At 41.4% G+C, this 27,316-nt stretch overlaps 2 protein-coding genes across 2 annotated transcripts in view; both read left to right on the top strand.

The window, feature by feature from the left end:
* The window catches only part of MYO10 (myosin X), a 167,117-nt gene extending 160,479 nt beyond the window's left edge, over positions 1 to 6,638 (top strand). Inside the window, exons 37-41 of the mRNA XM_050316122.1 lie at positions 81 to 217; positions 1,127 to 1,247; positions 3,737 to 4,189; positions 4,560 to 4,751; positions 5,030 to 6,638. Of these exons, the coding sequence (XP_050172079.1) occupies positions 81 to 217; positions 1,127 to 1,247; positions 3,737 to 4,189; positions 4,560 to 4,751; positions 5,030 to 5,140 (1,014 nt within the window). The 3' untranslated portion in view covers positions 5,141 to 6,638. The remainder of the gene's footprint in view (positions 1 to 80; positions 218 to 1,126; positions 1,248 to 3,736; positions 4,190 to 4,559; positions 4,752 to 5,029) is intronic.
* A 12,103-nt stretch (positions 6,639 to 18,741) lies between these two features.
* Positions 18,742 to 27,316, top strand: part of RETREG1 (reticulophagy regulator 1) — a 63,051-nt gene continuing 54,476 nt past the window's right edge. Inside the window, exon 1 of the mRNA XM_050317225.1 lies at positions 18,742 to 18,989. Within this exon, the coding sequence (XP_050173182.1) occupies positions 18,757 to 18,989 (233 nt within the window). The 5' untranslated portion in view covers positions 18,742 to 18,756. The remainder of the gene's footprint in view (positions 18,990 to 27,316) is intronic.

Here is a 27,316-nt window from a genome sequence, read left to right as displayed (position 1 = left end):
AATTTTCTTCTAATTATTTGTCTTACTCTGTGGTGCTGCTTTTCCATGCTATGGTTTTCTCATGTGCTGTTTCTCATTAGGTGGTTGAAAAGTTAATTCGTGGCTTGGCCATGGAGGATAGCAGAAATATGTTTGCTTTGTTTGAATACAACGGAACTACTGATAAAGCAATTGAAAGCAGAACCATTGTAGCTGATGTCTTGGCAAAGTTTGAAAAGTGAGTGTGCCTCTCCTTCTCTCTCTCCACTCTAATAAGTAGCAATTAAATAAATTTCCAATGTCAATAATGCTGAATTTTCTCCTTTTGCTTGTTTGTGATGATGCATCTGAATTACACAGAGCCATTTTCCAGGGTTGGACTTGATGATCTCAGAGGTCCTTTCCAACCCATCTGATTCTATGATTCTATGATTTCTGGAACAAAAGCATCTTTTTTTCTTTTTTCTTAAAAGAATTAATAGCCACCTATTCACTTGTGTTGGTCTTCCTCTGTCCTGATACCAGTAAAGTAGTATTTCTCATCAATCAATATTTCCACATTTTCTTTTCCATTACTACGAATTTTCCCACCATCACTAGCATTGTGTCTTGGAGAACTGAACTCCAGGCAGTTATTGCCGTTCCAACTCTCTGTTGCATAACTTCATGTGGAAGTCACCACAGTAAACCTCACTACATTTTTCTTACCAGTAAAATTAAAACCACCCATAGAACTGTAGTAAGGAAATGTAATACAAGCCTAAATACCTGTTTGTCATCCTTATGTTGTATGCATGGCAATCAGCCTCTTTTATCCATATAAAAATGGGGGGAAAAAAGGAATGTTTTAAGTGTTGTGCAATTACATTTTATAACAGGACTTAATGATGTTGCTTTTATTAACACCTGACTGAGCCACAAGTCAAATTTTATTGAGAGAATTTGGGTTAGAAATAGTTGACTGAAAATTGAATGAGAACTGAGTCAACATTTGTAAGTCCTTGATTCTGCTGTAGGCTTTAAACACACAGACACACATAAAGGAAGATTCAGCTGATTCCTTGCTCAGATATCTCAGGTGTCAATTTTAAAAAGAGGTTGGTTTCACAGGTCTGATCTCTCTCTCTCTCTTTACACCATGCTGCAGGCTTGCTGCCACTGCTGAAGCTGGGGAGACGCACTGGAAGTTCTACTTCAAGCTCTACTGCTTCTTGGACACGGAAAACGTCCCCAAAGATAGCGTGGAATTTGCCTTTATGTTTGAGCAGGTAAAGGACAAGGGTTCAGTTTTGAGGCACTTTTAAGAGGAGATAAAAAAAAAGCAAAGCAAGAGATCTAGGCAGCACAGAGAGAGTTCTGATTATGCTTCTGTTCAACTAAATGCAGCACTACTCAAGCATCAAGAGCAAAGGAAGGAAGCAGTTCAGTGATCAAAATAGACTAATCCTGACATAAGTGAAGCACGTATGATTTTCCTAATGTTATGTTTCTTACTTCTGCATTACTTGTCAATTGCTTTACATGTAGTGGTAAAATAGCCCGATCTAAGCTGCATGGGAAAAAAAAAAAAAAAGGGGTAATACTTGCTTTTAATCTTCCTCTTATTAAACCATTTTCTGAAGAAAATGAAGTTAAAAAAAGTGTAATTGGCAAGCAATTAATTAATAAGAAACTCATGCTGGCAACCATACAAAACTAATTGATAATAGCTTTTTATCTTTTCAAAAACTGATAATTTCATAAGCACCTTAGGAAAATCAGTCCAGTCTCAGCAGTAAGTGAAAGATAGCTATGATGAGCAGAAATACTCTTAATAAATGTGCTGAGCTCAGAATGAAGCTATATTGCAAAATACAACGTAAGTTAAATGATTTATGATGAAAATTAAATGCATCAATAGTTGGCTTTCTATTCTATCAAGCCCTTTAATTTCTCAGAAACTCACTGATGGCATTTAGTACTGTTCACTGACCTTCTACTTTTCTACTATATTGCAAATGACTAAAAATTATTCCAGCAGTCAGCTTCTTTCAAGTGGGCACTAGATACAGATAAAGATTTCTATATAAGGTTAAGATTTCTGATTTCTGGCATTCATAATGCCAAGACAATAACATTCTGTTGGTGAGCATGCTTGATGTGATCAAGAACTGACATACTTCAGTTTTCATATATATGGAGGCTTTTCCCCTTCTACAGGTTCAGAAACTTCTTCATTGTAATAGAGTATTTCTTCCTTGTTCAGTTTACATTTTAAGGCATCCTATTACATCACAAGTCTACCAAAAGTCTCCTTCCAGAGCCTACTACTGTAGCTCAGTCCAGAACTGCTTTTTTGTCAGCTGAAGGATCTGGGCAATAGGTTGGCTTGGTTGGGCTTAGACAGACAGGTCATTCTGTCTGTCTGTTGTTACATATAGAGCAGTCAGCCAGCTAGTGCTTCTGTTTGGGATGAAGTTCAAAACAGCAAGAAGAAAATCCATGAGAGCTCTGCATCTGAGCTGTTACATTACATTAGTGGTTTGAGAGACAGATTCAGATAGTTTTGTGTGGGAATGGCTAAAGCAAGCACATTTATTGAAGCGCATTGTTTTCATGCAGTATTCTGTGCTGACTAGTGTTTAGCCAAATATTTTATGTCTTGTGAAAACTGGTAGTATTTCAGTTATAAAGCATGGCACATTCAATCCCTTCTATTAATACTACAGTAATATCTTGAAGACGTGACACTACATTCTAACATCAGTTCTGGGATTTTTTGTTTTATTCTAATTGTCTGCTTTTGGTGTCAGTCATAAACTTTTTTCAGACAATTATGAAAAATACCTTTTGTCATCGGTTTTAGTTCTGTAGCCTCCATTATTTTAAAATTTTAATCCTTTTAATAATCATAAGGTGATGAAGGAAATCTTTCAGTTCTTCTCTCTCATTAAAATACCATCCTTCCATTTCCACAAGACAGCTCCTTCTTCTGCATGTATATAACTTCAGGTAAACCATCTTGCGTGTTTAAAGGCCTATTTTGTACATTTGAAGAAACTGGATTTTACTTAGATGTGAATTATCTCAGTGTGTTTACTAAACTGCTTGTAATTCCTGCATCTCCAGACATGAGGTGTGTTTGTTTCCCCTACTAGGGTCACATGAAAAAAAACCCTATCTGCTGCACATTTCCACAGGTTTGAATGAGTGTGCAGAGGTCGTCTTGGTTGAGAATCTCATCCCTGATGCTACAGACCACTGTACTGTGTAGACATTTTACTACCTTGATTTGAGATCCATTGAAGATTTATTTTTTTCCCTCAGTAAAACTACAAAACTGTCCTAGAGCTAGGCTTGTTTGGCTAAAAGCATCAGTTTTCACAGAGAGATTATTGTAAATAGCCTAGTAAACAAAACTAGGTATCTGTTGCTTCCTAATGCCCTTGAATATAAATGTCTTCTTTTCAAGCAAATGTTTGGATCCTGGTTTTCTCCTCTTTACATTTCATTTTCCTTTTTAGTAATTCAGTTCACTAAAAGCTGTACAGTAATTCCCATTCAGCAGGTTTCCTCAATTGCCTTGCAGTTCTTCTGACAAACCTAGTTTTACCCAGTTTAACAAATTTGCCAAGATTTACCACATTTCATTTATTTAATGGATCATTTATTTCAGATCCTGGGTTTGCCTGGCAGTAAATCTACTCTCCGTTCCTTCCTCTTATTCCTTTCAAAGACTGGTTTCTACATAAAAAGCTACCTTTTTTCCCCTTGATAGGCTCATGAAGCAGTGATTAAAGGACATTATCCTGCTCCTGAAGAAACCCTCCAGGTCCTTGCAGCTTTGCGTCTCCAGTACCTTCAGGGAGATTACACTCTGCATACCACTGTACCAGAAATGGAGGAAGTCTATCCCTTGCAAAAGCTGAAGTCTCGGATTACACAGTCCACCAAAACATTTACTGCAGTAGAGAAGGCTGAGAAGAAACGAGCCAGCTTTCTTGAAGGAACACTGCGGAGGAGTTTCCGCAGTGGCTCTGTCAGCAAACAGAAGGTTGAGGAGGATCAGATGTTAGACATGTGGGTCAAAGAGGAAATCTCAGCATCCAGGACTAGTATTATTGACAAATGGAAAAAACTCCAGAGGATGAATCAGGAGCAGGCTATGGCGAAGTACATGGCTTTGATTAAGGAATGGCCTGGCTATGGTTCAACACTCTTTGACGTGGAGGTAAGACCTCCTGAACATTCAAACTACAGTTTATACTGTATAGGTGATGATTTCATTACAGAGTAGTGAAACCATAAATAAGGTATCACAATGCTTAGACAGCTGATGTAATAAACTGTTAGCTATTAAAAGCCTACTCCCATTAGCAAGCACTTGTAGCTATTTAAATCCACCAGTTAACCATAAAATAGAGGGACAGAATTCTAGCCTGATGGGTTGCAAACAAGTTTAAGAAGTGTAAAAGGCAACATTCAAATAGGAACAAGCAATATGCACTTTTTAAAGAATGGTTACAGAGAAGAACATCAACAGTAAGTGTTGTATAGCTCCCGCTGTTCCCTTTGCTGTTAATTTGCTTTTTTTTCTCTAGTGTAAAGAAGGGGGATTCCCACAAGAGTTGTGGCTTGGAGTCAGCGCTGATGCAGTTTCTGTCTACAAGCGTGGGGAAGGAAGGCCTCTGGAGGTGTTCCAGTATGAACACATCTTGTCATTTGGTGCACCGCTTGCCAACACCTACAAGATCGTGGTGGATGAGAGAGAACTGCTTTTTGAAACTAGTGAGGTAAGAGCAAGGTAGTTTTATTGTTGTGGTCTTCCTGTTCTGATATCCACGTTACTTAGTAATTCGAGTAGTAGCTGCAAATGTCACAGATTTATTCAAGATTCCTGTAAAGCTAAAGGGAAGACATATGAGATGAATAGAGGTGCTGAGTATTTTTATTTGTTTAACTGCAAAAGGGTTTTGTTGAAAGCTTGACAGTTTTATATTGTTAGTGTCTAAAGAAATTCATTCATGTACTGTTACCTTACTAAGAACTTTGCTCTTTATCCTCTTGGCAGGTGGTTGACATTGCAAAGCTGATGAAAGCTTACATCAGTATGATCGTGAAAAAACGCTACAGCACCTCTCGATCAGTGAGTAGTCATGGAAGTCAGGGCAGCTGCAGGTGAAAACAAAACCAGTTCCACTGCGCCCTAAATAGAATAGATCGCTCCTTGGCCTCAGAACGACCTGATGACATTGATCATGTTTGTTGACAAGCTAACCAAGAACCAGAGTTTCAACGGAAAATATCTTCAAACAATGTTCTAGAAAGACCACAGGGTGGGCAGGGGAAAATCAGCTGAAATAGTCACATACTAGAACTACTGGCTCATTCAAAACTTTCCAAAGCATTATTATCTTCAGTTGATGTAACAAATGCCTTAAGACTCAATCCACTGCAATACAAGCAGTAATAAGTGCCTTACAATATTAAGCATAACTTGTATTGGCCTAAAATTGCTGATAAAAGTCAAGAGGATTTCTTTTGTCCTTTCAGAACATTGAAAACAAACTTATATTCATCCATTCTGCACTAACCTACTGGCCTGTATACAGGTGGGAAGGGGGAGGGAAGAAGAGCAAGGTATATTTTTTTTTGGAGCGCTGCTGGCAGCCTTCCTGATGGATGCCAACACTTTGTTTCCCCTTGCTTCCACGGATGTGCACATTGTGCATGCATATTTGAGCTGTCATAAAATTTGACAAATTTTATTCTGTATTTCACAAGCCTTTTGAAGCAAAGGGAATAAGTATGTGCAATGGTGTAAACAGTCTTTCTGTACATTTTAATAGTTCAGAGTTATAGTTGTTACAATTGTATGGCTACTTTATAAGCAGTTTTATTAACAAGTAAATTCCAAAATTTTCATACATTGATTTTACTATTGCAAATATGTATTACCATATAAGTATCAGAAGTCTGCATTCTGTATCTGCTGTATGATAAAGAGAGATGTAGCTGAGAATATTTATAGACTACCCTAATATGGAAATACAGTTATCAGTTCAGTTCTCCATCATGTCAGCTTATGTTTTTAATATTAATTTTTTCTTTAAAAGACATCACTCTTTTATACTTCTGGCTGGACTCTCCAACCCAGACTGACTGCCAAAGGTCAGAGCCCTTCAGAGTTGACTAGAGAACGCAACATTATACAATGCAACTACTTTAATACAGAGTTCTCTATTTTACCTGGTTGCGTGATGAAGGTTCTTGACAATACCCTGTAAATAAATTGGGAAATATCAGCTAATAATGGGTTGATTTTGGACTTTTATTTTTGTACAGAAATACTGTAATATAAGGCAAAACTTTGATCAAAGGTATCTTTTTGTCCACAGCAAAAAAAAAAAAAAAAAAAAAAAAACCTGACAAAAATTACTGTTGTTAAAAACCTCAGCCTTTAAGAAATCATGCCTACTCACTGAAAAAAAAAAAGTCCAGCAATAAAGAAAATATACGTATTGTGATCTGTTTCTATTTCATACTGAGTTGGACTTGGAACAAAATCCTAATTTCATCAGCCTTTCAGAAGCCAAGCCAGAAACGTGGTGTGGACTACATATATTATATGTGTGTGTGTGTCTGCTTTTGTTTGGAAAGGTGCATGTGCTGTGTGCTGTACTGGGACAGGTTTCCTTGCCCATACAGTATGTGTCATTTACGTGAGATAGAGGGGAAGGACTACTGAGCAATTCCACACCACCAGGAACGTGCAAGTAAAGCTTTTGCTATTTAGGTAGCCCTGATGCAAGATGGCTTGTTTTTATTAGCCAGCCACAGCACGGTAGTGCAGCATGCGCTGCCCTCACTAGGTGTGCGTGGCCTTTATAGGCTGCAAGGCTCACTCTGAGAAACCCTCCACCCTCCTCCCATTGCCAGGTGTGTTAAGTCACTCCATCTGTGCCACTGCCCCTCAGTCCCTCTATGGACATACCAATTTTGTGTCTCTACCAACCCAGTGATAGTCAGTTTAGGGAAGACAAGAAAATGAAAGGAGCTGTAAGTTAAGTATGTATAGTTAAACACACACAGAGTGTTTGAGACTGACGGGTTTTTTTATTTTTCACATATGCAAGTTCTTTAGAAAGAATTTAGCTGCTCTCAGCAAGGCATCCTTGGAATAACTCAATTTAGGCATTTCAGCCAGCACAGCAAGCAAGTTCAGTTTTGTCTATCTGTAAACATGCTCAGAGAAGTCCTTGCACATCATCATAATCAGTAATTAGTAAAAAACCCAGGAATATACAAGATGACAATCTTGTTCAGTGTCACAGTCTTGAGAAGCTGACACCACTTCTCTACTCCTGATTCGTTTGCCTCCTGACTGACTTCTGGGTGCTATCAACCATTAGGAGGGAAGTGACCATTAGTGACAGAACTGCTTGTCGCTACATCACTATAACTAAGAGCTGCTTTTCTTTCGTGCCAGATCTACCAGCCTGCCATGCAAATCTTACTTCAGTTACTACCATTAAGGCAAATAAAAGATTTCATAATTGTTGATACTTGACAGAAAGAATGCACAGTTTATCAAAATGAGTACTGCATAACAGAGGTGCCTGGGTTTGGAAGTGAGAAGAGAGTTCCTTAAACTATAAAGTCTTTAAATATTGATTGAGAAGATGAGATTCTTGCAAATTATTTTGCTACAGTACAAGCTTAATCCAAACATATATGAAATTTCTTGCTAGAGTCAGATCCTCTCTTCTGCCTGTGATTTCTTCAGTTACAGTAGCAGTTGAGTTTATCTGGAGAGGAGAGGAACTTCTGCCACAGAACACATTTTTACTTTTATCCTTGTTTAGAATCAAAGGTTTATGTTTCTAAAAGAACAAACACAGTAGCAGTGTACCATTACTGAAAAAAGCAAAAGATCTGTACTTCAGGACAAACTGTAGTATTGCAACTGCTACACTCTGTAGTTTGAGTGCATCAGAAATCACAAAGAACTGAGTATTAGAAGTCAAAGGGTTCTAAGAACAACGTCCAGTCCCTCTAGAAAGAAGGGGAGTTTTATTGTACATGTTGTAGTTTTCAGAATTTGAAACTTGAGTATTTTCTGAAAGAACTAAGAGTAGCAAGTCCTGCTCCATTGCCCATCTCCTGCCACCAGACTGCTTGCCTCACGTGGCCTCGCCAACCTGTCCCTGCCTTTGGAACTGGCCCCAATTATGGTACTGACGCTCATTCCCCTCTGGAAGATCTGCCACCCCCCAGGCAGTTACACCAATACTGTCAGAAACCCTCTGGAAGCACACACTGGGTTCCTGCACTCTGTGACCACACCTGATCGAATGCAGCCACACCAAGAAGAGTACAGGACCCACTGTCCAGACGCGCTGCAAGAGCACAGGCTGGGTAGGAACCACGGAGTCAGGCCTAGGAATAGAGTGTCAGCTGCAATGGAAATAAAATTGTATATCCTCATCTTAGCATGCCTTAAATCACAGAATTGTAGAATGGTTTGAGGTGAAAGGGACTTTAAAGATCGTCTAGTTCCAACCCTCCTGCCATGGGGAGGGACACCTTCTACTAGTCCAGGTTGCTCAGAGCCCTGTCCAACCTGGCCTTGAACACTCCTAGGGATGGGGAAGCCACAGCTTTTCTGGACAACATGTGCCAGTGCCTCACCACCCCCACTGTAAAGAATTTCTAATATCTAATTGAAACCTGCCCTCTCTCAGTTTGAAGCCATTCCCCCTTGTCCTATCACTAGATACCCTTATAAAAATTCCTGCTCCAGCTTTCTTGTAGGCCCCTTTAGGTACTGGAAAGCTGCCCTAAAGTCTCCCCAGAGCCTTCCTCAGGCAGAACAACCCCAGCTCTCTCAGCCTGTCTTCATAGGAGAGGTGCTCCATCCCTCTAATCACCTTTGTGGCCCTCTTCTGGACTTGGCTGGCCGTGCCTCAATTCCACCTATGTCTTCAGCTTCCATCTAGCACTTTTCCTGAGCCTCATAATACAATACATCCATTTGTCATGGTGCCAGAATTCTTAATAAACCTAATTACAAAAATTATGCAGAGGAAACTGCTTCACCCAAGAAGCGTTGCATCAGAAACCTAGGTTTCAAGACCCACGTTTCTGAGGCATGTGGCTATAACACATACACACGGGTTTGCACCAGCACAAACGCCCAGTACAGACACACTGCAGCACTGCAAGTCATGCTGGCCTAGGTCCATTTTACTGTAACATGGGCAGAACAGTGGCAGCTTCTTCAGTGCTGACGGACTGTTCCTCAGGGCACATGCACTCTGTATCATTTACAGCTCTGTTAAGTAAATACAGAAGGGCACCAACCAAATATGACAGCACTGTCCCGAGTAAAACTAATAGATGGGGATGCAGAGGTGGGTGAGATTTTCTAGTAAAGTTTAATCTTGACGGAATCCACTGGGAATGTTTCCCTTAACATCACAACAGACACAGGGGTTTTGGTGCAATACACAAGCTACGCATGCTACAGCAGCCATGGGAAGCCAGCAGAAGAGGGCAGCAGCGATCCAAGAAAGTGAACTATACAGCGAGTGGTTCCATCTGCAGTATGAATTGACCTGGTCTTTATCAAAGGCTGGGGTGGGAGAACGAAGAGGGAGTCGTTTTGTTATTTTTGTTGTCCATCTGTCGTAAATTAGTGGTTTAGGTCGCTTGAAGAATCACCAGCTAAGGTACTGGCAAAACCAAGTTTAATACTAAAGAAAAGCATGACAAAATTCATTTCAAGGTTTGCTCTACTACTGATTAGATGGGTAAAGCACACAGAGAAAAGTCAGACTAAAATCTAAAATTAATCGATCTAAAACTAAAATCTACCAAAAATAATGAATGTGGAGGCTGGGGATAGAAAAAGGGTAAGGATGAGAAAGGGTAAGGATAAAAACGAATGAGGGAGATCCTCCCACAGAGTCACAAGGTTCAGAGTGAACCTCCCTAGCCAAACTTAGCCCCAGATTTGACCAATGGTTTAGGCAGAAAGGTTTAAACCACACTTAACAGCACTTCATCCATAGCCTAATTTAAATAATTTAACAAAAGAGTCTACAGAATTTACTATAAGCACAACAGTAACTCAAGGGCCTGACTAACTTATGAATCTAACATATTTAAGAATCTAAGAGAGCAAGATTAATAGTACATTTGCTGTGGCATATTTGCACTCACATGCACAGAGACCAAAAGGATTGTGTACAAGGTATAATATACCTGCGAAAAATTCCCCTCGAGTTCCGTGAAGTACTCGCGTCAGATGACTTTGCATCTTCTCAACAGGCAAAGGGTTGAGCCTTGAGGAGTGGGGTATCAGCCCAGGCTCCATCGGTGGCAGTCCTCCAAGCATAGAAAATGTGAGAGTTTTCTGGTCCTGACAGGTGCCCCACTCAGAGAGAGATTGCTGGTCACAGCCCACTGCAGTCCAGTTGAACTCAAAGGATCTCACTTGGGATCACTGTTTATAGGGTCGCAAAAGAGTTGGCTTTAGTCATAGTAATTTTCCACCCTGGCCGCAATTCAGGTCAGTAATTTCTTTGAAAATTTGATAACAAAAACATTGTTCCACTTGGGTTGTTATTCAGGCAAGAAAAAAAAGTTTCTAAGGTTGTTCATTAAGAAAACAGGAGTTTGTAAGACAGCACTAGTTCCTGGGAGCAGACGGTGTTCCTGATGAGCTCCAAGAGGAGCTTAGTCCAGGTGCTGTTTATCAAGGCCAAGGCCTAATAAGCATTTCTGAGATCATAGTGGGGCCCAAGGAGGGGTGAAGAGCTTTTGTGCTTCATATCAGTAAGGTCCCTTAACAAAAAAAAAAAAAAAAAAGAAAAATCCCTCTTTTACTGCTTTTCTACCCATCTTATTTTTCTAAGCATTCCTATATTCTGTGTCTTAAAACAGCAGTTTTCAAACTTTTTAGGTTTCCTGCAGGAAAACTTTTATTTTTCCTTTGCTGCTTGTCACCCACACACATCTCCTTGGGCAGACAGGAATCACGCTCCTGATATTTACCTGCTGACCAACAATAAGATCACAAACATGAGAGCTCAGGTATTCATACCCAGAGAGATCAGGTATGGTGTAAACTTGGGCAAAAGTTACTTCCTCTCTGTGCACACCATAAAGGATGCAGTGATCCAGATGGAGTGCCCATGAAAGCATGCAGGGGTCCAGGTCTCAGGCTACAGGGAGTGCCAGAGCCTGGGGCTGCTCCCAGAGGGCAGCAGGAAGAACAGCTGTGTGAGGTGCAATCAGGTCGACAATCTGCTCAGCCTAGTGGCAGAGCTGAGAGATGAAGTAGGAAGACTAAGAAGTATTAGGGACTCTAAGGAGCATTGGCTGGGAGTGACTCAAAGCACGGAAAAGATCTTAGCTCAGGAATCAGCAGGGCTCGTTCAGGGAGTTTTGAACTAGATTTGAAGGGGACAGGGACAGACCTGCCAGAGGTGTGGGAAGGGGAGAACTGTAGTAGCAAAAGGAGGCTTAAGAGGGGATACATCCATCAAGTACAAGCAGCCAAAGATTTAAAATCAAGACAGGACTATGGGGCATCCCTTTGAACCTCTCCCAGGATACTGACACAGTCAGATACTTCTATTAAGTGCCTGTATGCCAATGCACACGGAACAGGGAAATAACAGCAGGAACTGGAGATGTGTGTGCAGTCACAGGACTTTGATCTCACTGCAATTATGGAGGCATGGGAGAGAGCTTGCATGACTGGAACGTTGTCATGAAGGGCTACACACTGTTTAGGAAAGACAGAGACCAGGAAGGCACAGTGGTGGAGATGCCCCCTGTGTGAGGCAACACTTGGAAGGTATTGAGCTCTGTCTCAGGGTGGATGATGAGTAAGTCAAGAGCTTATGGGTCAGAATAAAAGGGCAGACTAGTAAGGGTGACACTGCTGTGGGTGTTTGCTACGGGCTGCCTGATCAGGAGGAGGAGGAAGTAGATGAGGCCTTCTACAGGCAACCAGAAAGAGCCACAAAGTCACAAGCCCTGGTTCTTGTGAGGAACTTTAACTACCTTGACATCAGCTAGAGAAGCAACACAGCCAAGAACAAACAGCCCCAGAGGTTCCTGGAAAGTTACCCTGATGATAACTTCCTGTCACAGGCAGTGAAGGATCCCACGAGGAATGATGTGCTGCTCCCTCGTACTAACAAACAGGGAAAGCCTCGTTGGAGATGTGAAGGTTGGGGGCAGCCTTGGCTGTAGTGACTACAAGATTACAGACTTTGGTATTAGGTGAGGAGAAAGCAGGGCAGCGGATAAGAATACAACCATGGATTTCAGGAGAGCTTACTCTAGCCTCTTTGGGGATCTTCTTGGAAGAATACCATGGGAACAGGCCTCACAGGGAAGAGATAGATCCGCTGCCCTCATCTAGCCTTAGCTGTGGAGACCACTGTTTGTAGCACTCTCCCTGGTAGCAGCTGGAGCTGCTCCAAGCACCAAAGTTGATATTTCCCCACAGCCTGTTGTGAAGATCATGGTGGTCCATGTTGGAGCAGAGATCCACCTGCAGCCCATGGAGGGCCCCATGCCAGAGCAGGTGGATGCCCAAAGGAGGCTGTGACCCTGTGGGAAGCCCATGCTGGAGCAGTTTTGCTGGCAGGACTTTTGACCCCACAGGAGACCCACAGTGGAGCAGCCTGTTCCTGAAGAACTGCACCCTGTGGAAGGGACCCTACCCCAGAGCAAGGGAAGAGTGTGAGGATATTTCCCCCTGAGGAGGAAGGAGAAGCCAAGACAATATGTGATGAATGGACTACAGTCCCCATCCCCTGTCCCCCTGCACCACTGCGGGGAGGAGGAGGTAGAGAAATTGGGTGTAAATTAAGCCTGGGAAGAAGGGAGGGGTGGAGGAAAGTGTTTGGAAGGTGATTTTAAGATTTGATTTTATTTGTCATTATTTGATTTGTAATTAAACTAACTTCCCGGCATCACGTCTGTTTTGCCCATGACAGTAACTGGTGAGTGATCTCTCCCTGTCCTTATCTTGACTCATGAACTTTTCATTATACTTTTTGTCCCCTGTCCAGTTGAGGAAGGAGGTGATAGTGGCTTGGTGGGCACCTGGCATCCCACCAGGGTCAATCCACCACGTAGTTTTAGCTTATAAGGCAAATCAGGTTGCATGTATTCCAACTGCCCAACAGAGAAACACTTCAGTGTAACACAGAAGCATTTTGAAATGCACAGACTTGTACATAAAATGCTTAGAAAGATGTGTCACAGTCGTAATTGCATTTTGCGTAACACAGGACAACACTTAACACATTCCAGCTCCACAGTTAAAAATTATTATATATTACAATTAAATAAAAGAATAAACAGTTTGGGATGTAGTTTCAACATGTCCTACAGTAGAGACCTTAAGGATGCTGAAAGGCTAAGAGGGTGTGCATCCAAGAAGAAAAGTCCTTGATAATTATTAATTTGAAAGTTATTCTACAGTTAAATGGTGACTATAAAAGATAGCAGAGTTTAGTGAAAACACCCAGGAGAAATTCCACAAAAGCACGCACGAAGCTTCAGACAGAAACGGGATTAACAGAAGGTGCGTGGTATGTATGTCACCTATGATACCAGACTTTAGAGAGTTTGAGGGATCTAGGCAATTAAAGGCTTTTAATGTTAACTACTAAATATAATAATAAAGCATATAATTAGCAAATATCTGAAGAAATATATGATCTACTGGGAAGAGGTAGCATAAATTCTGATTAATAAAGCTCTGCCCTAGAAGTCTGCTGGAGTTCTTTGACAAGTCTGTGAATGAAGGCAGTCTGGTTTACCTGGATTTCAAAATGGCTTTTGGCTAAATTCATCACCTAAGGCTTCAAGGAAGCTCTGTATCCACATAGGAAGTCCTGATGTAGAGAAATAACTGGCTAGAAGATAGGGAACAGTCAGTTCAGCCAATGATCCATTCCAAACAAAGGAAGGAGATCATCACTGAAGTTCAGCAGAGACTCTGAGCTCTTCAACCTATTGAACAGTGAACTGAAAAAATTAAAAATAGCAAGCTCAAAGTTTAGTGATGACATCAAGTTATTCAAGGTGAGGATAAGGGCTGACTAAAAAAACTGCATGACTTTAGGGAACCAAATAATTGTCCAATAAAATGGCAAATAAATTCCAAGTAGATAAAATGAAGCAAGTGAGGAAGATGGAAGCCCAATACCAGATTCAGCTGTACAGCAAGCTCTGAAGTGACTATTAGTGCTTAGGGACAAAATGGTGATGTTTTAGTAGTTCCAGAAAAAATATTAACCAGTTATGGGGAAAAAAAAGGAAAAAGGAAAGCAGTCATTAGAAATTATTACAAAAGCAAACCATAGAGCACTGTTTTTCAAATCCATGACCTGCTCCTAGTTCAAACAAATGCCGTGATGATGTGACTAGAACTCCACAAGAAAGTTATCTTAGAACTCAAAAAAGCTTGGGAAAAGGGAATAAGGATGATCAAAGTCACAGAAATGCTACAATATTAAGAGTGACTAAGATGTAATTCTTCAGCCTCAAAACACAGACAAGTTAGAAAGTACCATGGGGATGACTGGATATGGAGTCAATAATCATGCACTAACTATGAGTCATTAGTAGGAAGCATTTATTATTAGTAGGGAAGTATTTTTCGCCCTCCTTCTACCATTTGTGGGACCACATATGGAATACTTTGTCCAGTTTTGGGCAGCTTAATATAAGACACACACTGACATCCTGGAAGGAGTCCAAAGGGTCCCTGGAAGGTCAGAGGCATACAGCTCATGATGTAGAAGGAAAGGCTGGGAGAGTTAGGTTCACTCACTCTGAAAGACAGAAGGTTGACAGGGACCTACTTGACAAGTACCTGGGGTGTAGTTCTAGAACAGACAGGGACAGAGCCTTACCCTACGAGCTGCAGAACCAAATTAGAGGAAATGGGTGAAACAAGAAATTTTTAATAGATAATAAGAAAATATTCTTCACAATGAATGCGGTCAAACATTGAACACATTGCCCAGAGTGCATTGTAGAATCTCCAGTCCTGAGATGTTCAGAGCTAATCTGGGCATGACACAGAACAACACGTCACAGCCAACTACCAAGGGTGCTTTAGGCATTTATATGGGGAGAAGGGTCAGACCAAATGTCTTACAGTCTTCCAAACTAACTTACTCTGTTATCCTGAGATGAAATGAAGCAAATGGAAAACAAGCTTAAAAAAAAAAAAAAAAAAAAAAAAAAAGAAAGAAAAAGGAGGGAAAATCACTCCATTTCGAGCTGGAATACTCAACTGAATTCAATAGTTACTCTATGCTGTCATCAGCATTTTCAAACATATTTCAGAAGCATTAGAATGCTTTGATATTTGTATGCTCCTTTGAAACAACCATTAAGAAAGCTTTCTCCTTGGTTTTCATCCATCATTTACACTGTAGTCCCTGGCACCAGGCCCTACAGTCCCTAACCTAATTCTGTGCATTACAGCTCATACATGCAACTGTGCACTGGGTGCTACTCCCAGTTTTTCTCAGCCCAAACTCAAACTGCACAAACCCTGGCAGGCAAAACATCAAAGCACAGGAAGATCAAAGCCAGACAACCTATTTAGCACTATTTTTTCTGAAATAGACATCTAAACTTTCAATGGCTTGGGAAGGAAGCATCCATTTCTTCTCTCACACTGATGTTTCTACAAGCGTGCTTTCAGTAAGCTCACTCATATAAACCCAGCCCAAGAACAATCAACAGTGAAAAAAAAAAAAAAAAAAGAGCTGACATTCATTAACCCTTGAAGCATTTTTTTTAAGTTTAGTTCAATTACAAAACATATTCTGGAAGAACTTTTCACTAGTTTCTGTTCATATCCTTCATGGTATTGGTCAGGAAAGCAAAGGCCAGTAAACTAGAATAGTTTAATCAAAATCCAGAAGAGTTCCCATATCTATATTCTACCCTGCCCACTGAGAGACCACCTCATTCTCCCCTCCCAGCTTCCATCCCCACTTTTCTGAGGAGATGGGGCATTCTTGAACTCCTGTGACTGAAGGGAGTGTGGCAGAGTAAAAAAATGGGGTGGAGCAGGGAACACACAACATACAATCATCCTCAAAAGTTTTTTTAAAAAAGTGGAATATTGGTAAGGGAGGATTGCCTCAAACTTGCCATCGTTATAATCTTCAGGCCACTGGATTACATTATCATTCTCCCATTGTTGGTTAAACCCATATTTTAACATTCTAACCCCAGTGCACTTTCTGAATCTAACTATCCCATGGTCACTTTAAAAGTGCACGAGGAACACCTGACTCCTTTCCAGGCTTACTTATTTACTGTTTGGAGTTAGCTAGACTTGGATGCTGGATCAGACAGCCCACATTACTGAAATAACTGAATGCTAGCAAGGGAAAGCAATTTGCCGCTGGCTAAGCTGGGGATGGTTTTTACAAGTTATGGGTAGTGTTCACTAGAACAGCAGCTTGGCATGGATAATACAGCATCCCACAATGACCTGAAAAAAGAAATGGGTACATATAGGAGAAACTCCCCCATTTGTGCCTATCTCCCTACTTCTTTTTCCCTGCAAGAAGATTGTTTCTACTCCTGTGGATTGTTAAGATTCCCTGCTAAAACTCCCTCTGCTCCTACTCCCCAAACCAGAAAATCAGCAACCAACCACTGCTCATCCTAGGGAACCATCAGACGCCCAAGTGACACCAGGAGAAGTGCTCAGTAACTGTAAGCAGCTGCTTGCATACAGAGGAGACAGCTGCCTGCTTTCCAAAACAGGGAGGACACTTAGTAAAAACAGAGCTTTTTTAGGACAAACTTTTATTCATCAGCACAAAACCAAAGCAAAAGAACAAAGTGTTTCTCCAGCTTTGCTGTGACTACTTCTTAGAGCCTTTCTTTTCCATCTCTGTGTTTTAGGTTACTAGGGGAGCCTGTCTCTTTCCTTTTGTTCTCTCAGACTTTCATAGACAACACTTTATCACATTTTAGCTGGGCTTATTATTCAGGCACGTCTGCCTGGCTCCAGGTTCTTAGACGTAAGAGCATAGTAGTACTACAAATCAGGATAAAACTAAAATGTCCTTTAGAAAAAAATGTTAATTGCTTATGTAGAACAACATTCTGTATATTTCCTCTAAGGTACAATTCATATGCTGCAGAGACTGTGTGGAATCACAGAAATAGAATAACTCCTTCCTAAGGTTATCTAGTGGAAACACGCAGGAGAACGGCAATCCACAGTCAATGTTACAACTTAATTCTGTGATCTTATTTTGTCTTCTTTTACTTAAAAGAAAAAAACAAAAAAAAAGATGTTGACCTTCAAGTGAGTATGACTCCTTCTCCCTTCAAAAAGCCATTCTAACAGGGGGTGCTCAATTAAGCTAGAAACAGATGTCAACTCCCAATCCAAAATTCTTATTCCTGCTCTTGCAGTAAAAATTATTTAATTTTATGCAGTTTATGCCGTGAAACACCTTCACCGGTTCCAATTTTTGGCTCTTCCTATTCAGCAACAGATGCTCGAGTGATGTTTCTCACCAGGTGCACTCCCCAGAATTTAGCTTCCCAATAATCACATTACCTATTACACACATCATCAGCTTGCAGATAGAGTCGTGCTTCCACCTGGAGCTGGCCAGATAGGTAGTAGTGCAGATGATAGGACAGCACAGTAGAGATTTTCAAGATAATTTCCTGGATACTTAAGATAAAGATGGAAGCCATCAAATTCTCCTAGCTTCCTTTGTGGTCTTTGGAGAAGTTCCCAGCACTGTGACAACAGCAGCTTACTTCCATTATTTTTTTAGGATTTTGGGGACTATTACTGTAGAATCACGGAATCACAGAATGTTACAGGGTTGTAAGTGACCTTAAAGATCATCTAGTCCCAACCACCCTGCCATGGGCAGAGATACCTCCCACTAGACCAGGCTGCCCAAGGCCTTATCCAATTTGGCTTTGAACGCTGCCAGGGTTGGGGCATCCACAACCTCCCTGGGCAGCCTGTTCCAGTGTCTCACTCCTCTCACAGTAAAGAATTTCTCCCTAATGTCTAACCTAAACTTCCCCTCTTTCAATTTGTACCCATTACTCCTTGTCCTAGAACTACAGTTCCTGACCACGAGTTCCCCTTCAGACACTGGAAGGTTGCTATGAGCTCTGCACTCAGCTTACTGTTCTCCAGGCTGAACAGCCCCAACTTTGTCAGCCTGTCTTAGTAAGGGAGGTGCTCCAGCCCTCTTATCAATTCCGTGGCCCTCCTCTGGATGTGCTCCAACTGTTCCTTGGCGGTGGGATATACGCGAGAAGGAGATGAAAGGCAAGTCTCGGCGACAACACCTTCCAGCGGGCTTCGCCCCGCACCTTTCTCAAACCAAGGCGGCAGATGGTAGCCCAGCCTTGCCCGAGTAGGGAACGGGAATCCTCCGCACTTCACACGGTGCCTCCTGCAGCCTGGGAGAGCACCTGCCAGGAGCTGCAGACACCAGCCCAGCAGGCAAGCATAGCACAACCCGCCCGGTCCCAGCGCGGAGCCCCGGCCGGCGGCGCCGCCCCCGCCGCACCTGCGCGGAGGCGGGTGCGGGGTACGGCGGGTGCGGGTAACGCGGGGGCAGCGCCGCGCTCCGCCCCCGGCCCGCCTCCCTCCCTGCCTGCAGCCCGGCCCGGCCCGGCCCGGCTCCGCTCCAGCCCCAGCCCCAGCTCCGCCCGGCTGAGCCGCAGCCCGGCGGCCGCCACCGAGCCATGGCGAGCGCGGCGGTACCCGCGCAGCCCCGTGAGCCGGAGGCCCCGGAGGAGCGGGGCGCGGCCGCGGCCGGGGATACGGAGCGCACGGAGGTGTCGAGCGGGGCCGGGGCGGCGGCGGCGGTGCTGGGGGAGACGGGGCTGGCCGTGAGCTGCTGCATCGCGGCGGCGCTGAGCTGGGAGCGGCCCCTCCGCAGCCTGGGCGGCTTCGTCTGCGCCAACCTGCTCTTCTGGTGAGCGAGCCGGGCCGGGCCGGGCCGGGCCGGGCTGGGCGCCGGGGCCGGGGTCGGGACCGCCCCCCGGGATGGGAGAGCTCCTGCCTGGCCCGCGCCGCCCCGCCCGGCCGCGGGCGTCTCCTTCCCCCGCCCCTCTTCCCTCGTCCCCCGGGAGGAGCGTTTGGCGCTCTGTCCCCTCTTTCCGACCCACCTGCGCGGAGAGCTGACCCGCGCCCCAAAGCTCCTCCGTGGGAAGGAAGGTCCTGCTTTTCGCTTCACCTGCGCCACGGCATTCCCTGCCCAAGCCGCCTCCCCGCGTCTGGCCGTGGCCCTCTGGCTGTGTGCATCTGCTCGGTCGGGTTCTTTCATCCTCCGTGTCTGCCCCAGCCCCACACACGCCCCTTCTGCCCCCGTTTCCCACAGCATGATGTGTGATGATGATGAGGAGGAGCCTCGGAGCGAAGCTGAGCGGGGCGGCTGCACCAAACCCCGCAGGGAACTTGCGTTTCCCGCAGCCGAGATAAACCGTGGGCCCGTATTTCTCTGCAGAGTTTTGAAACCTCCTGGAATTAGGCCCCGAGCCCATAGGTATACGAGCTGCGCTGCTGCCCTGGACCAGTGCTTCAGAGTTCATGTTGGATGTACGTGATTTTCCAAATTAGTGGCCTAGTTATTGGAGGCTTTATGGAGTGGGGACAGCAGGAATGGTAACTGCAGTGCGCCAGTTCTCTTTCTTGACTAAGCTTTTTCTAGTCAGATAGTTTTGTTGAATAAACCCCAGAAATTAACATAGGGATGTGCTAGTTGTTGTGTTTGTCATGACTCTTCTGTTTACTTCTATAGGAAAAAACTTGTGAAACTTCTTCAGGGCTTTCCCCTGATCTTTGGTTTTGTCAATGCCTACGTTTTTTGTTTTCTGATCTAAAATGTTGCTTGTGTAGAGTGATTTATGAATTAGGGCTCTAATAATACCCCTAATAATTAGGGTCTAATCATACTGCAGAGACTCTTAAGACTAAATTGTGTTTCCTGCAACTAGAACTGCCTCCTTTCCTCTTGAGTGAATAAGAGGCAAACAAGCAACATAGGGGATTAGCTGCAAACTCCACTTAGTTTTCTATAACCCTAACAAGCATGATCTTTAAACATAAGATCAAAGTCATGGAAAGAGAACTTCCTGAGGCTTTGCACTGCACAGGAAAATCTCTGTGCAAGTGTGTGTTATTTCCAATTTTGGTTGACTTGTATTATCCATCTTGCTCTTAGGTATCCTCAGTAAATCTTTTCACTGAGAAGGTAATGTGGTTTTGCTCTAATTTTCTGCGTACTTCAGAGATCACCTATTCTTTCAGCAATTTGGAAGAGTTATAAAGCTTTGTTTCTTTGCCACATGGCTCTGATAAAATTTTCAGGGACAACATCTAGCAGAATACATTTCCACGTCTCAAGGAATAGTATCTGCTGGGCAACCAATTTGCTCTTCTGTTGTCCAGCTTTGATCATAAGCAAGGTATATAGTTCCAGCATTATGTAAAGCCTATAGGAAGTCTCATTTGGTAGTCTTACTGGCAACTTGTTATGTGACCACTATTTGAAGTTATTTTATCAAAATTCATAGTTCGCTCTACTTTCTTACTCTCAAAATGAGTCAGAATAGCAAAAGTCAGGGCAAGGATTGCTCATTTTACTTTTGTGGTATTGTACCTCAGCAGGAAGCTTGCCGTCCTAGTGCCAGGGAGTTTTTGAGAGGTGTATACGAACTAGGAAATGCAGGAGCAGGAATGTTGACCAGTAAAATTCTGTGGTTTGAGACTGAAGAACAACAGGAAAGGTGTCCTTAGCAAACATATGAAATCTGACACTTTGAAAATGAAACAGTCATGTAGTGTCACATTTCTCTGCTTTGGTGTTGGCATTGTGTTTGCAGCACAATGTGTTTGCTCCTTCTCCTTTTCTTGTTTGAGATTCAGCTCATCAGCCTAGTTTGTTGTGACTCAGACAGTCGCTACTGCTTCTGAACTAGGAACAAGTGTCTGCCCCTGCTGTGAGTCAAGTCTCTCCTAGCAGGGCTTTGTGGCCAGAGCCTAGGTAGAAGGAACGTTTCCTAGTTGCTGCTTATGTGCCTCATCTTTTCTTGTCATGTGCCTCCAGGTATCCCTATCCCCATTACAGAATAGGTTCACTCCCAGTGAGAAGGGCCTATAATCTCAGGATTTCTCAAAGCTGAGAAGTTGATATGGCTGGATGGGGGACTCCTCTCACTGTAGCAGCAACAGCATTGGTAGAAGAGGGAGGAAGGGGAGGTGAGGTTTAATTTCACAGTTTTCTAAATGTTGGAAAAGTAATGGTAGTTCCTTTCTCCTGTCTGTTTAATTTCGTCGGGACTGTGCTTTCCTCACAGTTAGTTCAGTATGTATGCCATTCAAAACATTTCATGTGTAAACTGTTGCAGTGGGAGTTGCTGGGAGTGAACTGTTTCTCTGATGTCACAAAATCTTTTTTTTTTTTAATATGTTCAATTGTAACCTCTTTTGTGTTGAAAATCTCATAACTGTTGTTCTGTAGATAAATGCATTTCTGATGTTTACTACTAAAATAATGTTCTTGTAAGTATGAGAAATTTACTAACTCAATTTCATTATGATTGCCTTAATTTTTTGAGCATTCCTAACAAATTATCATGGAGCCCTTAACAAGAGAATAGTAAAAGTAGTAACAAATCTGATTATTGAAAAAGCATTTTTCAGTTACCACTTCCATTATTCATTCACCGTGAACAGCTTTAAGCCTCCTGCCCCAAATTAACCTGATTGAAAATCTTTAAAATAAACAAGGGTTAAATATATACTATTTTGCACCTAATCATCTGAAATGTAATATGGATTCTTCTGCTGTATATAGTTTGCAAACTGAAGTCAAAATAACACAGGAAAACAAGGTGCTTTTTTCCCCCTATTTTACACACATCATACCAAAAAAGTGAGTGATGGGCCCAAGAGCAGAGAAACTGTGCTGGTACCAGAAGTTCAGTCACTATGTTCTGTTTTGAATGTTTGAGAAAGTTGGCTGCATATTTTTGCCCACTATCAGCAGCGACTGTGGGTACCACTGGAAATGTAGTCCCCGGAGAGCTGCTCACATAGGACATCTTGGTGACAAAATACTACTTTCTTCTTGGTCTTATCTGTATTAGGTGGTCTTGCTAGTGATGTATTCCTGGAAGACTGCTGTGGTCATTAGTGTTTTTCAGTACTGCCTGGGGGCTGTGAGGTTGACTATGGGTTTCCCTCAGCACTGTGTGTGGTCCCTTCCTTAAGGATGACTCAGTCCTTTACAAGGATCATGTCACTTTCATTCATCCCAGCCACTCCATTACCAGCATTCCACCAGGTGTCATTAGTAAGAAATTCACAGAGACTGTATAGATTGTGTTGGCTATCTGCATTCAGGTTTTAATTTCACTTGAGATTTTTTGTTAGTCCAGTTACTGAAAGTTACCATACATAAATGATTTACTCCCTGTTGCTTTAATTCAGGTACACAGTAATTTCACCTCAGAATCCTTTTTTGTTTCCCTCTCAGACATACTTTCTGCAAACCACACTCAAATCTGAGAGCATACGAGCAAAATTAATACAGAAAGAATTAATTCTGACAAAATTTTATTCCTTATGAAGAAAATCCTTGGTTCAAAATACTGACTTCCATTTAGGATATATGTGGGAAATTCATCAGTGGTGGTAGGAGGGAGATCATCAAAGTGCATTAAGTGAGAATTGGAATAAAATAAATCTCTGAAATCAAAACATAAAGAAAAATGCATGAAAATTAAGTGAGTTGGAGTAAGACCGGATACTGACATTTTAAGGCCAGTTTGTGGTATGCTGGTCTTCAGAGCGCTGTATTAAATTTGTGATACCTTCCACATCAGGGGAATACATACATGTTTCTGTGACAAGGTGTTTTTTCCTTGTAGGAACCAAATGCCAAATGTGGTTTTGAATGTGGGAAATTTCAGTCTTTGGCTGTCTTTGTTACAAGAAATCTTTAAGATACATTTTCAGTTGTTTTGGAATTACTTTCCTGAGAACCAAAGGATCAGGATAGCACACAAGTGAATAGTCCTGCCTCAAACCATAATGAGAGTTTTTATCTCCTATCCCTTGAGTAAGGATGGTAGAATAGGTTATGTATTGACATAATTCTTTTGTAATGAAAATACATTCATTATCAGAAAAAAGAAGAAAAAAGTTCTTGCATAGGCTGTTTTGAAATTCACTGTGCTTTCACCTGATTGGTTTTCTTACATGGTTGCTAGTTTGTTTCTTTTTGTCTGATAGTTATAACTTATTTAATTTGCTGCCTTTTATCAAGGCTTTCTAACTTATTGGTACTGAGATTATTTTATTACACCCAGCTGCAGTACAGTAAATTGCTGATATTTCTTCAAGCTTAAAAAAAAATGTTTGTTGGTTTGTTGGTTTTTTTTCTTCGTAGAAGATGATATTTCAAAATACTCTTCCTCAACTAAAGATAAAATTAGAGTGTCAGTTGTGATATAATTTTAGGGTCTGCTTGTTTTCAATCAGACAGTGTCAAGCTTATGTTCACTTTTCTAGTACAAATTATTAAAACTGTTCAAGGCTTTGGAGGTAGAAAAGTGGAACAGAAAGTTAAATTAATTTAATTTCATTAGAAAAAAAATTAAAAGTCATTAACAACTTTTTAGTGACAGTTTGGATACTTTTGGCTGAGAGATTGGTTTACAGGAATGAAAATTGACATTGTTTAAGAGCCAGACAGTGTTACATAAAAACCTGGATAGTTTACAGCATTTTTTGACCAATAAGGTGAAATCAGGATCAGTCAGAAAAGAAATCAGTTTGGGTAATGGAGGAATTGAGGAAAAGTGAGCATTACTGAACAATTTAGGACCAAATCCAGGATGAGGATTTCGTGGAAGATGGAAATCTCAAACAAAGGAGAATAGACGAATTGTAGCATAGCTTGGGTTTATTCTGTCTTGCTGAAACTTATCTATGTTGTGTCTAAAATAGTTGTCTTAAGAGAGAAATTGTAATTTCTTCATATATTAACTCAAAATAATGAAACCTTTCAAACAGTAAGTAGAATTCTGAGAACAATGGTCGTTTTAGGGGGATATGCTATGCTCCATGGTAGATGTTACAGAACTAATGAGAGCATTAAAGAAAAGGAGATTTAGGGCAGCATGGTAGAGGTGCTACTGCTCAAACTGCTGCTACTGTATGAGAAAATGGGATTAAGATTTCTTCTGTACTTTGCCAGAGTACAGGTTAATTAAGGTCATCTGCGCATGTGTCTGCAAAAACAAAGGAAGCCAGGTTATTTGATGTTATGTGTTTAAATCAAAATAATTTTAACTTCCATGGAAATATCATCCTCTGTTTTCACTGATGTAACAGTAGAATCTGATGTCATGATAGACTCAGAAGGTGTGTAGTTTAGGTCATTTAAACTCCTTCTCAGTTCTTTTTTTTTTTAATATGCCTATCTAGTGCAACAGGTTGCAGTAAATCTGATCCACAAGCCACAAATGTTGAAACATGATTCTAACAGCAGAGCATTCCCCAAGAGGTTTCCTTGCAAACAGTGTGAGATAATTTTGCAATGTGACATTTTGTTATTAACTTAATCCTATTTCCCAGACTACCAATGTAATTTCAGATTTACCAGTTTTTAAGCAAATTTATCTTTGGTGATTAAATGCAAAGCATGGCAAAGGTTTTTCCAATACTTTTTTCTTAGAGACTTGTACTAATTTTTGGTTTTATTTAGACTTATTTTTAAGAGTTTGTTTCTTGCAGTTGGGGTAGAGAGAATGTGCAATTTGGATTCCGATCTTGGGTGTTAGCTTTAGTTAGCATTGTCCTGCGGTCTTTGTCTTTTGTCCTGAAACCTGTGCACAGACCCCCCAGAGAACTACTCCTTCTACAGGTAGCTGTCAAAGTAATAGTAGTTTAGATTTGTGCGAGTCTGTTTCTTAGGACAAAAGATTTATTTGTTATTCAAAAATCTTTTTTCCTAATAAGTTCTGGAAGGTTTTCTAAAGAACAGCTGATTTGATCTGTGCTTTCTGGCTGAACAAATATGATCCTAATCTTTTGAATGAAACCTGACAAATAAGCTCTTTGAATAAAAGGTTGATGGCTGAGTTTTCTTTGTCTTCACAAAGAAAGCATTAAAGAAAATGTTGCAAGTTTTAAAATAATAGTCATGCCTTTTCCATTTTGTTTTGGTTTTAATTTTTATGTACTTGATAGAATTTTTAGACTTCTGGGCACTACGCAATGAAAAACTCTTTGCTAGTTGGCACATAGGTTACAAATCAACTGCTCTCCAGTATTCCATTTTATTTTGATTGAAATATCTCGGATATCTAAATTATTGGATGGCATTCTTACTTAGAGAAGAAGCTAAAAAAAAAAGGTACTTCTTCCTAATTTATGTCTTTACAGAAGCTTACGCTTTTCACCACTAAAGTATATGTGATTTAAAACATTTTTAATGTACATATTTTTAAGAAGGATCCTATTACAGCATTTCACAGGTTTTCAGGGAAACAGATACACAGCTGAGTTCAAGCTACCAGGCACCTGGAGTGATGGTGTGCATATTTTAAATTTGAATTAACATAGGATGTAGAGTAAGTGCATTTGAAATTATTTTATTCAACAAATTATGCTTTTTGGAGGGGTGGGAAGGTTTTCTAGACAGCATTTATAAGTCTTTGTTTCGTCTAAAATTTTTGAGAGCATAGACCAATTGTCCTGGGAAGGACTTAGTTTTCTTCCTGGTACAGTGGTACAGTGCTGTGTTTTGGATCTAATGTGGGAATAATGTTGATAACACACTGATGTTTTACTTGTTGCTGAGCAGTTCTTACCCTAAGTCAAGGACTTTTCAGTTTCCCATGCTGTGCCAGGGAGCAGGTGCACAAGAAGTCAGGAGGGAGCATGGCCAGGACAACTGACCCAAACTGGCCAGAGGAATATTCCATAGCACAGTTTACCCAGTATACAAACTGGAGGGGAGTTGCCCTGGAGCTGCCCATCACTGGTCAGGTTGGGCTGGGCATTGGTCAGCAGGTGGTGAGCAGTGATGTTGTGCATCACTGGTCTTGCTCGGGTTTTATTCATCTCTCTCTCTTTTTGTTGTATCACTTTTCATTAGTAATTATTATTGTTATTGTTACTACTGCTAACTTTACTTCAGTTAGTAAACTGTTCTTAACCCGTGGCTTTTACTTTTTTCCAATTCTCCTTCCCATCTCACCAGCACAGGAGTAAAATGAATGAGTAGCTTAGTTGCCATCTAGTATTATACCACAACACCGAGAGGCACTAAAGGAACAACAGGAAATATACTGGATTACTGAGTTTTGGACTTCCAGTGTGTTGAATACTTGAAGCTTGGATTTCAATATTTGTAGATACTGCATTTTGGTATTTACGGAAGCTTAGTATGAAAATCATTTACATTTATATGAATGTATCAGAGCAATTCATATAAAAGTTGTAAATTTAATAGACATGAAAAGTGGGATTAGCAAACCTGCTTTGGGATGGTTTTTCATTTAGAAGTCAAAGCTTTAAACCACCTGTAAATAAAATATATTTGAATATGTATTATTCCTTCTTGATTCAGAAGAGGGCAAACAAAATGATTGGACCAGTGATCAGTAAAGGCACAAGCTTTCTGATACTATCTTTGCCATGTATTTCAAAAATGCTCTTCAGGCAGTGCATTTCATGCTGTATTTAGGATAAAACTAACCTGCTTCCTCTTCCCCAGACCTCTTGCTTCAGTTAATCATCAGAATTTGTTGCAAGCAGACAGGTGTTGATCACTCCAGCCATAAGCGTGGAAGAATGCCCTATATTCAGCTCCAAGCAGGAAACAGTTACTACCAGGAAACAGTTACTACCACATCTTTTCCTAACCTAAGTGCCTTTACTATAGATACTTGTCTGAAACAAGTGTTAGGTGGTCCCCTGTAAGAGCAGAAGTAGACATACCTTTGAAATTAGCAGATCCGTATTCTTAAAATGCATTAGAAATATTTGATCTATACAGGGGAGAGCCATTCTCTGTCTTCTTCATGTCATGGCTCAGTCTGGCTTACCTGTGTCTGTTGGAAAAAGACTGGTTCTATGGAAAACTGTCTGGAAGGTACCAGTAGGTTTCTCAGCTTATCATTTAATGGGGAAACGAGTGTATACCAACCTTCACCATTAGAACTCCACAGAATTACTCTGAAGAGTTTGGACTCTGGTTTTAAGATGCAAATACATTTTTGTTGAGTG

This window comes from Myiozetetes cayanensis, unplaced genomic scaffold (assembly GCF_022539395.1).
Source record: "Myiozetetes cayanensis isolate MyiCay16 unplaced genomic scaffold, myiCay2020 scf1, whole genome shotgun sequence".
NCBI classification, from domain to species: Eukaryota; Metazoa; Chordata; class Aves; order Passeriformes; family Tyrannidae; genus Myiozetetes; species Myiozetetes cayanensis.
This window is presented reverse-complemented; position numbering and strand designations above follow the sequence as displayed.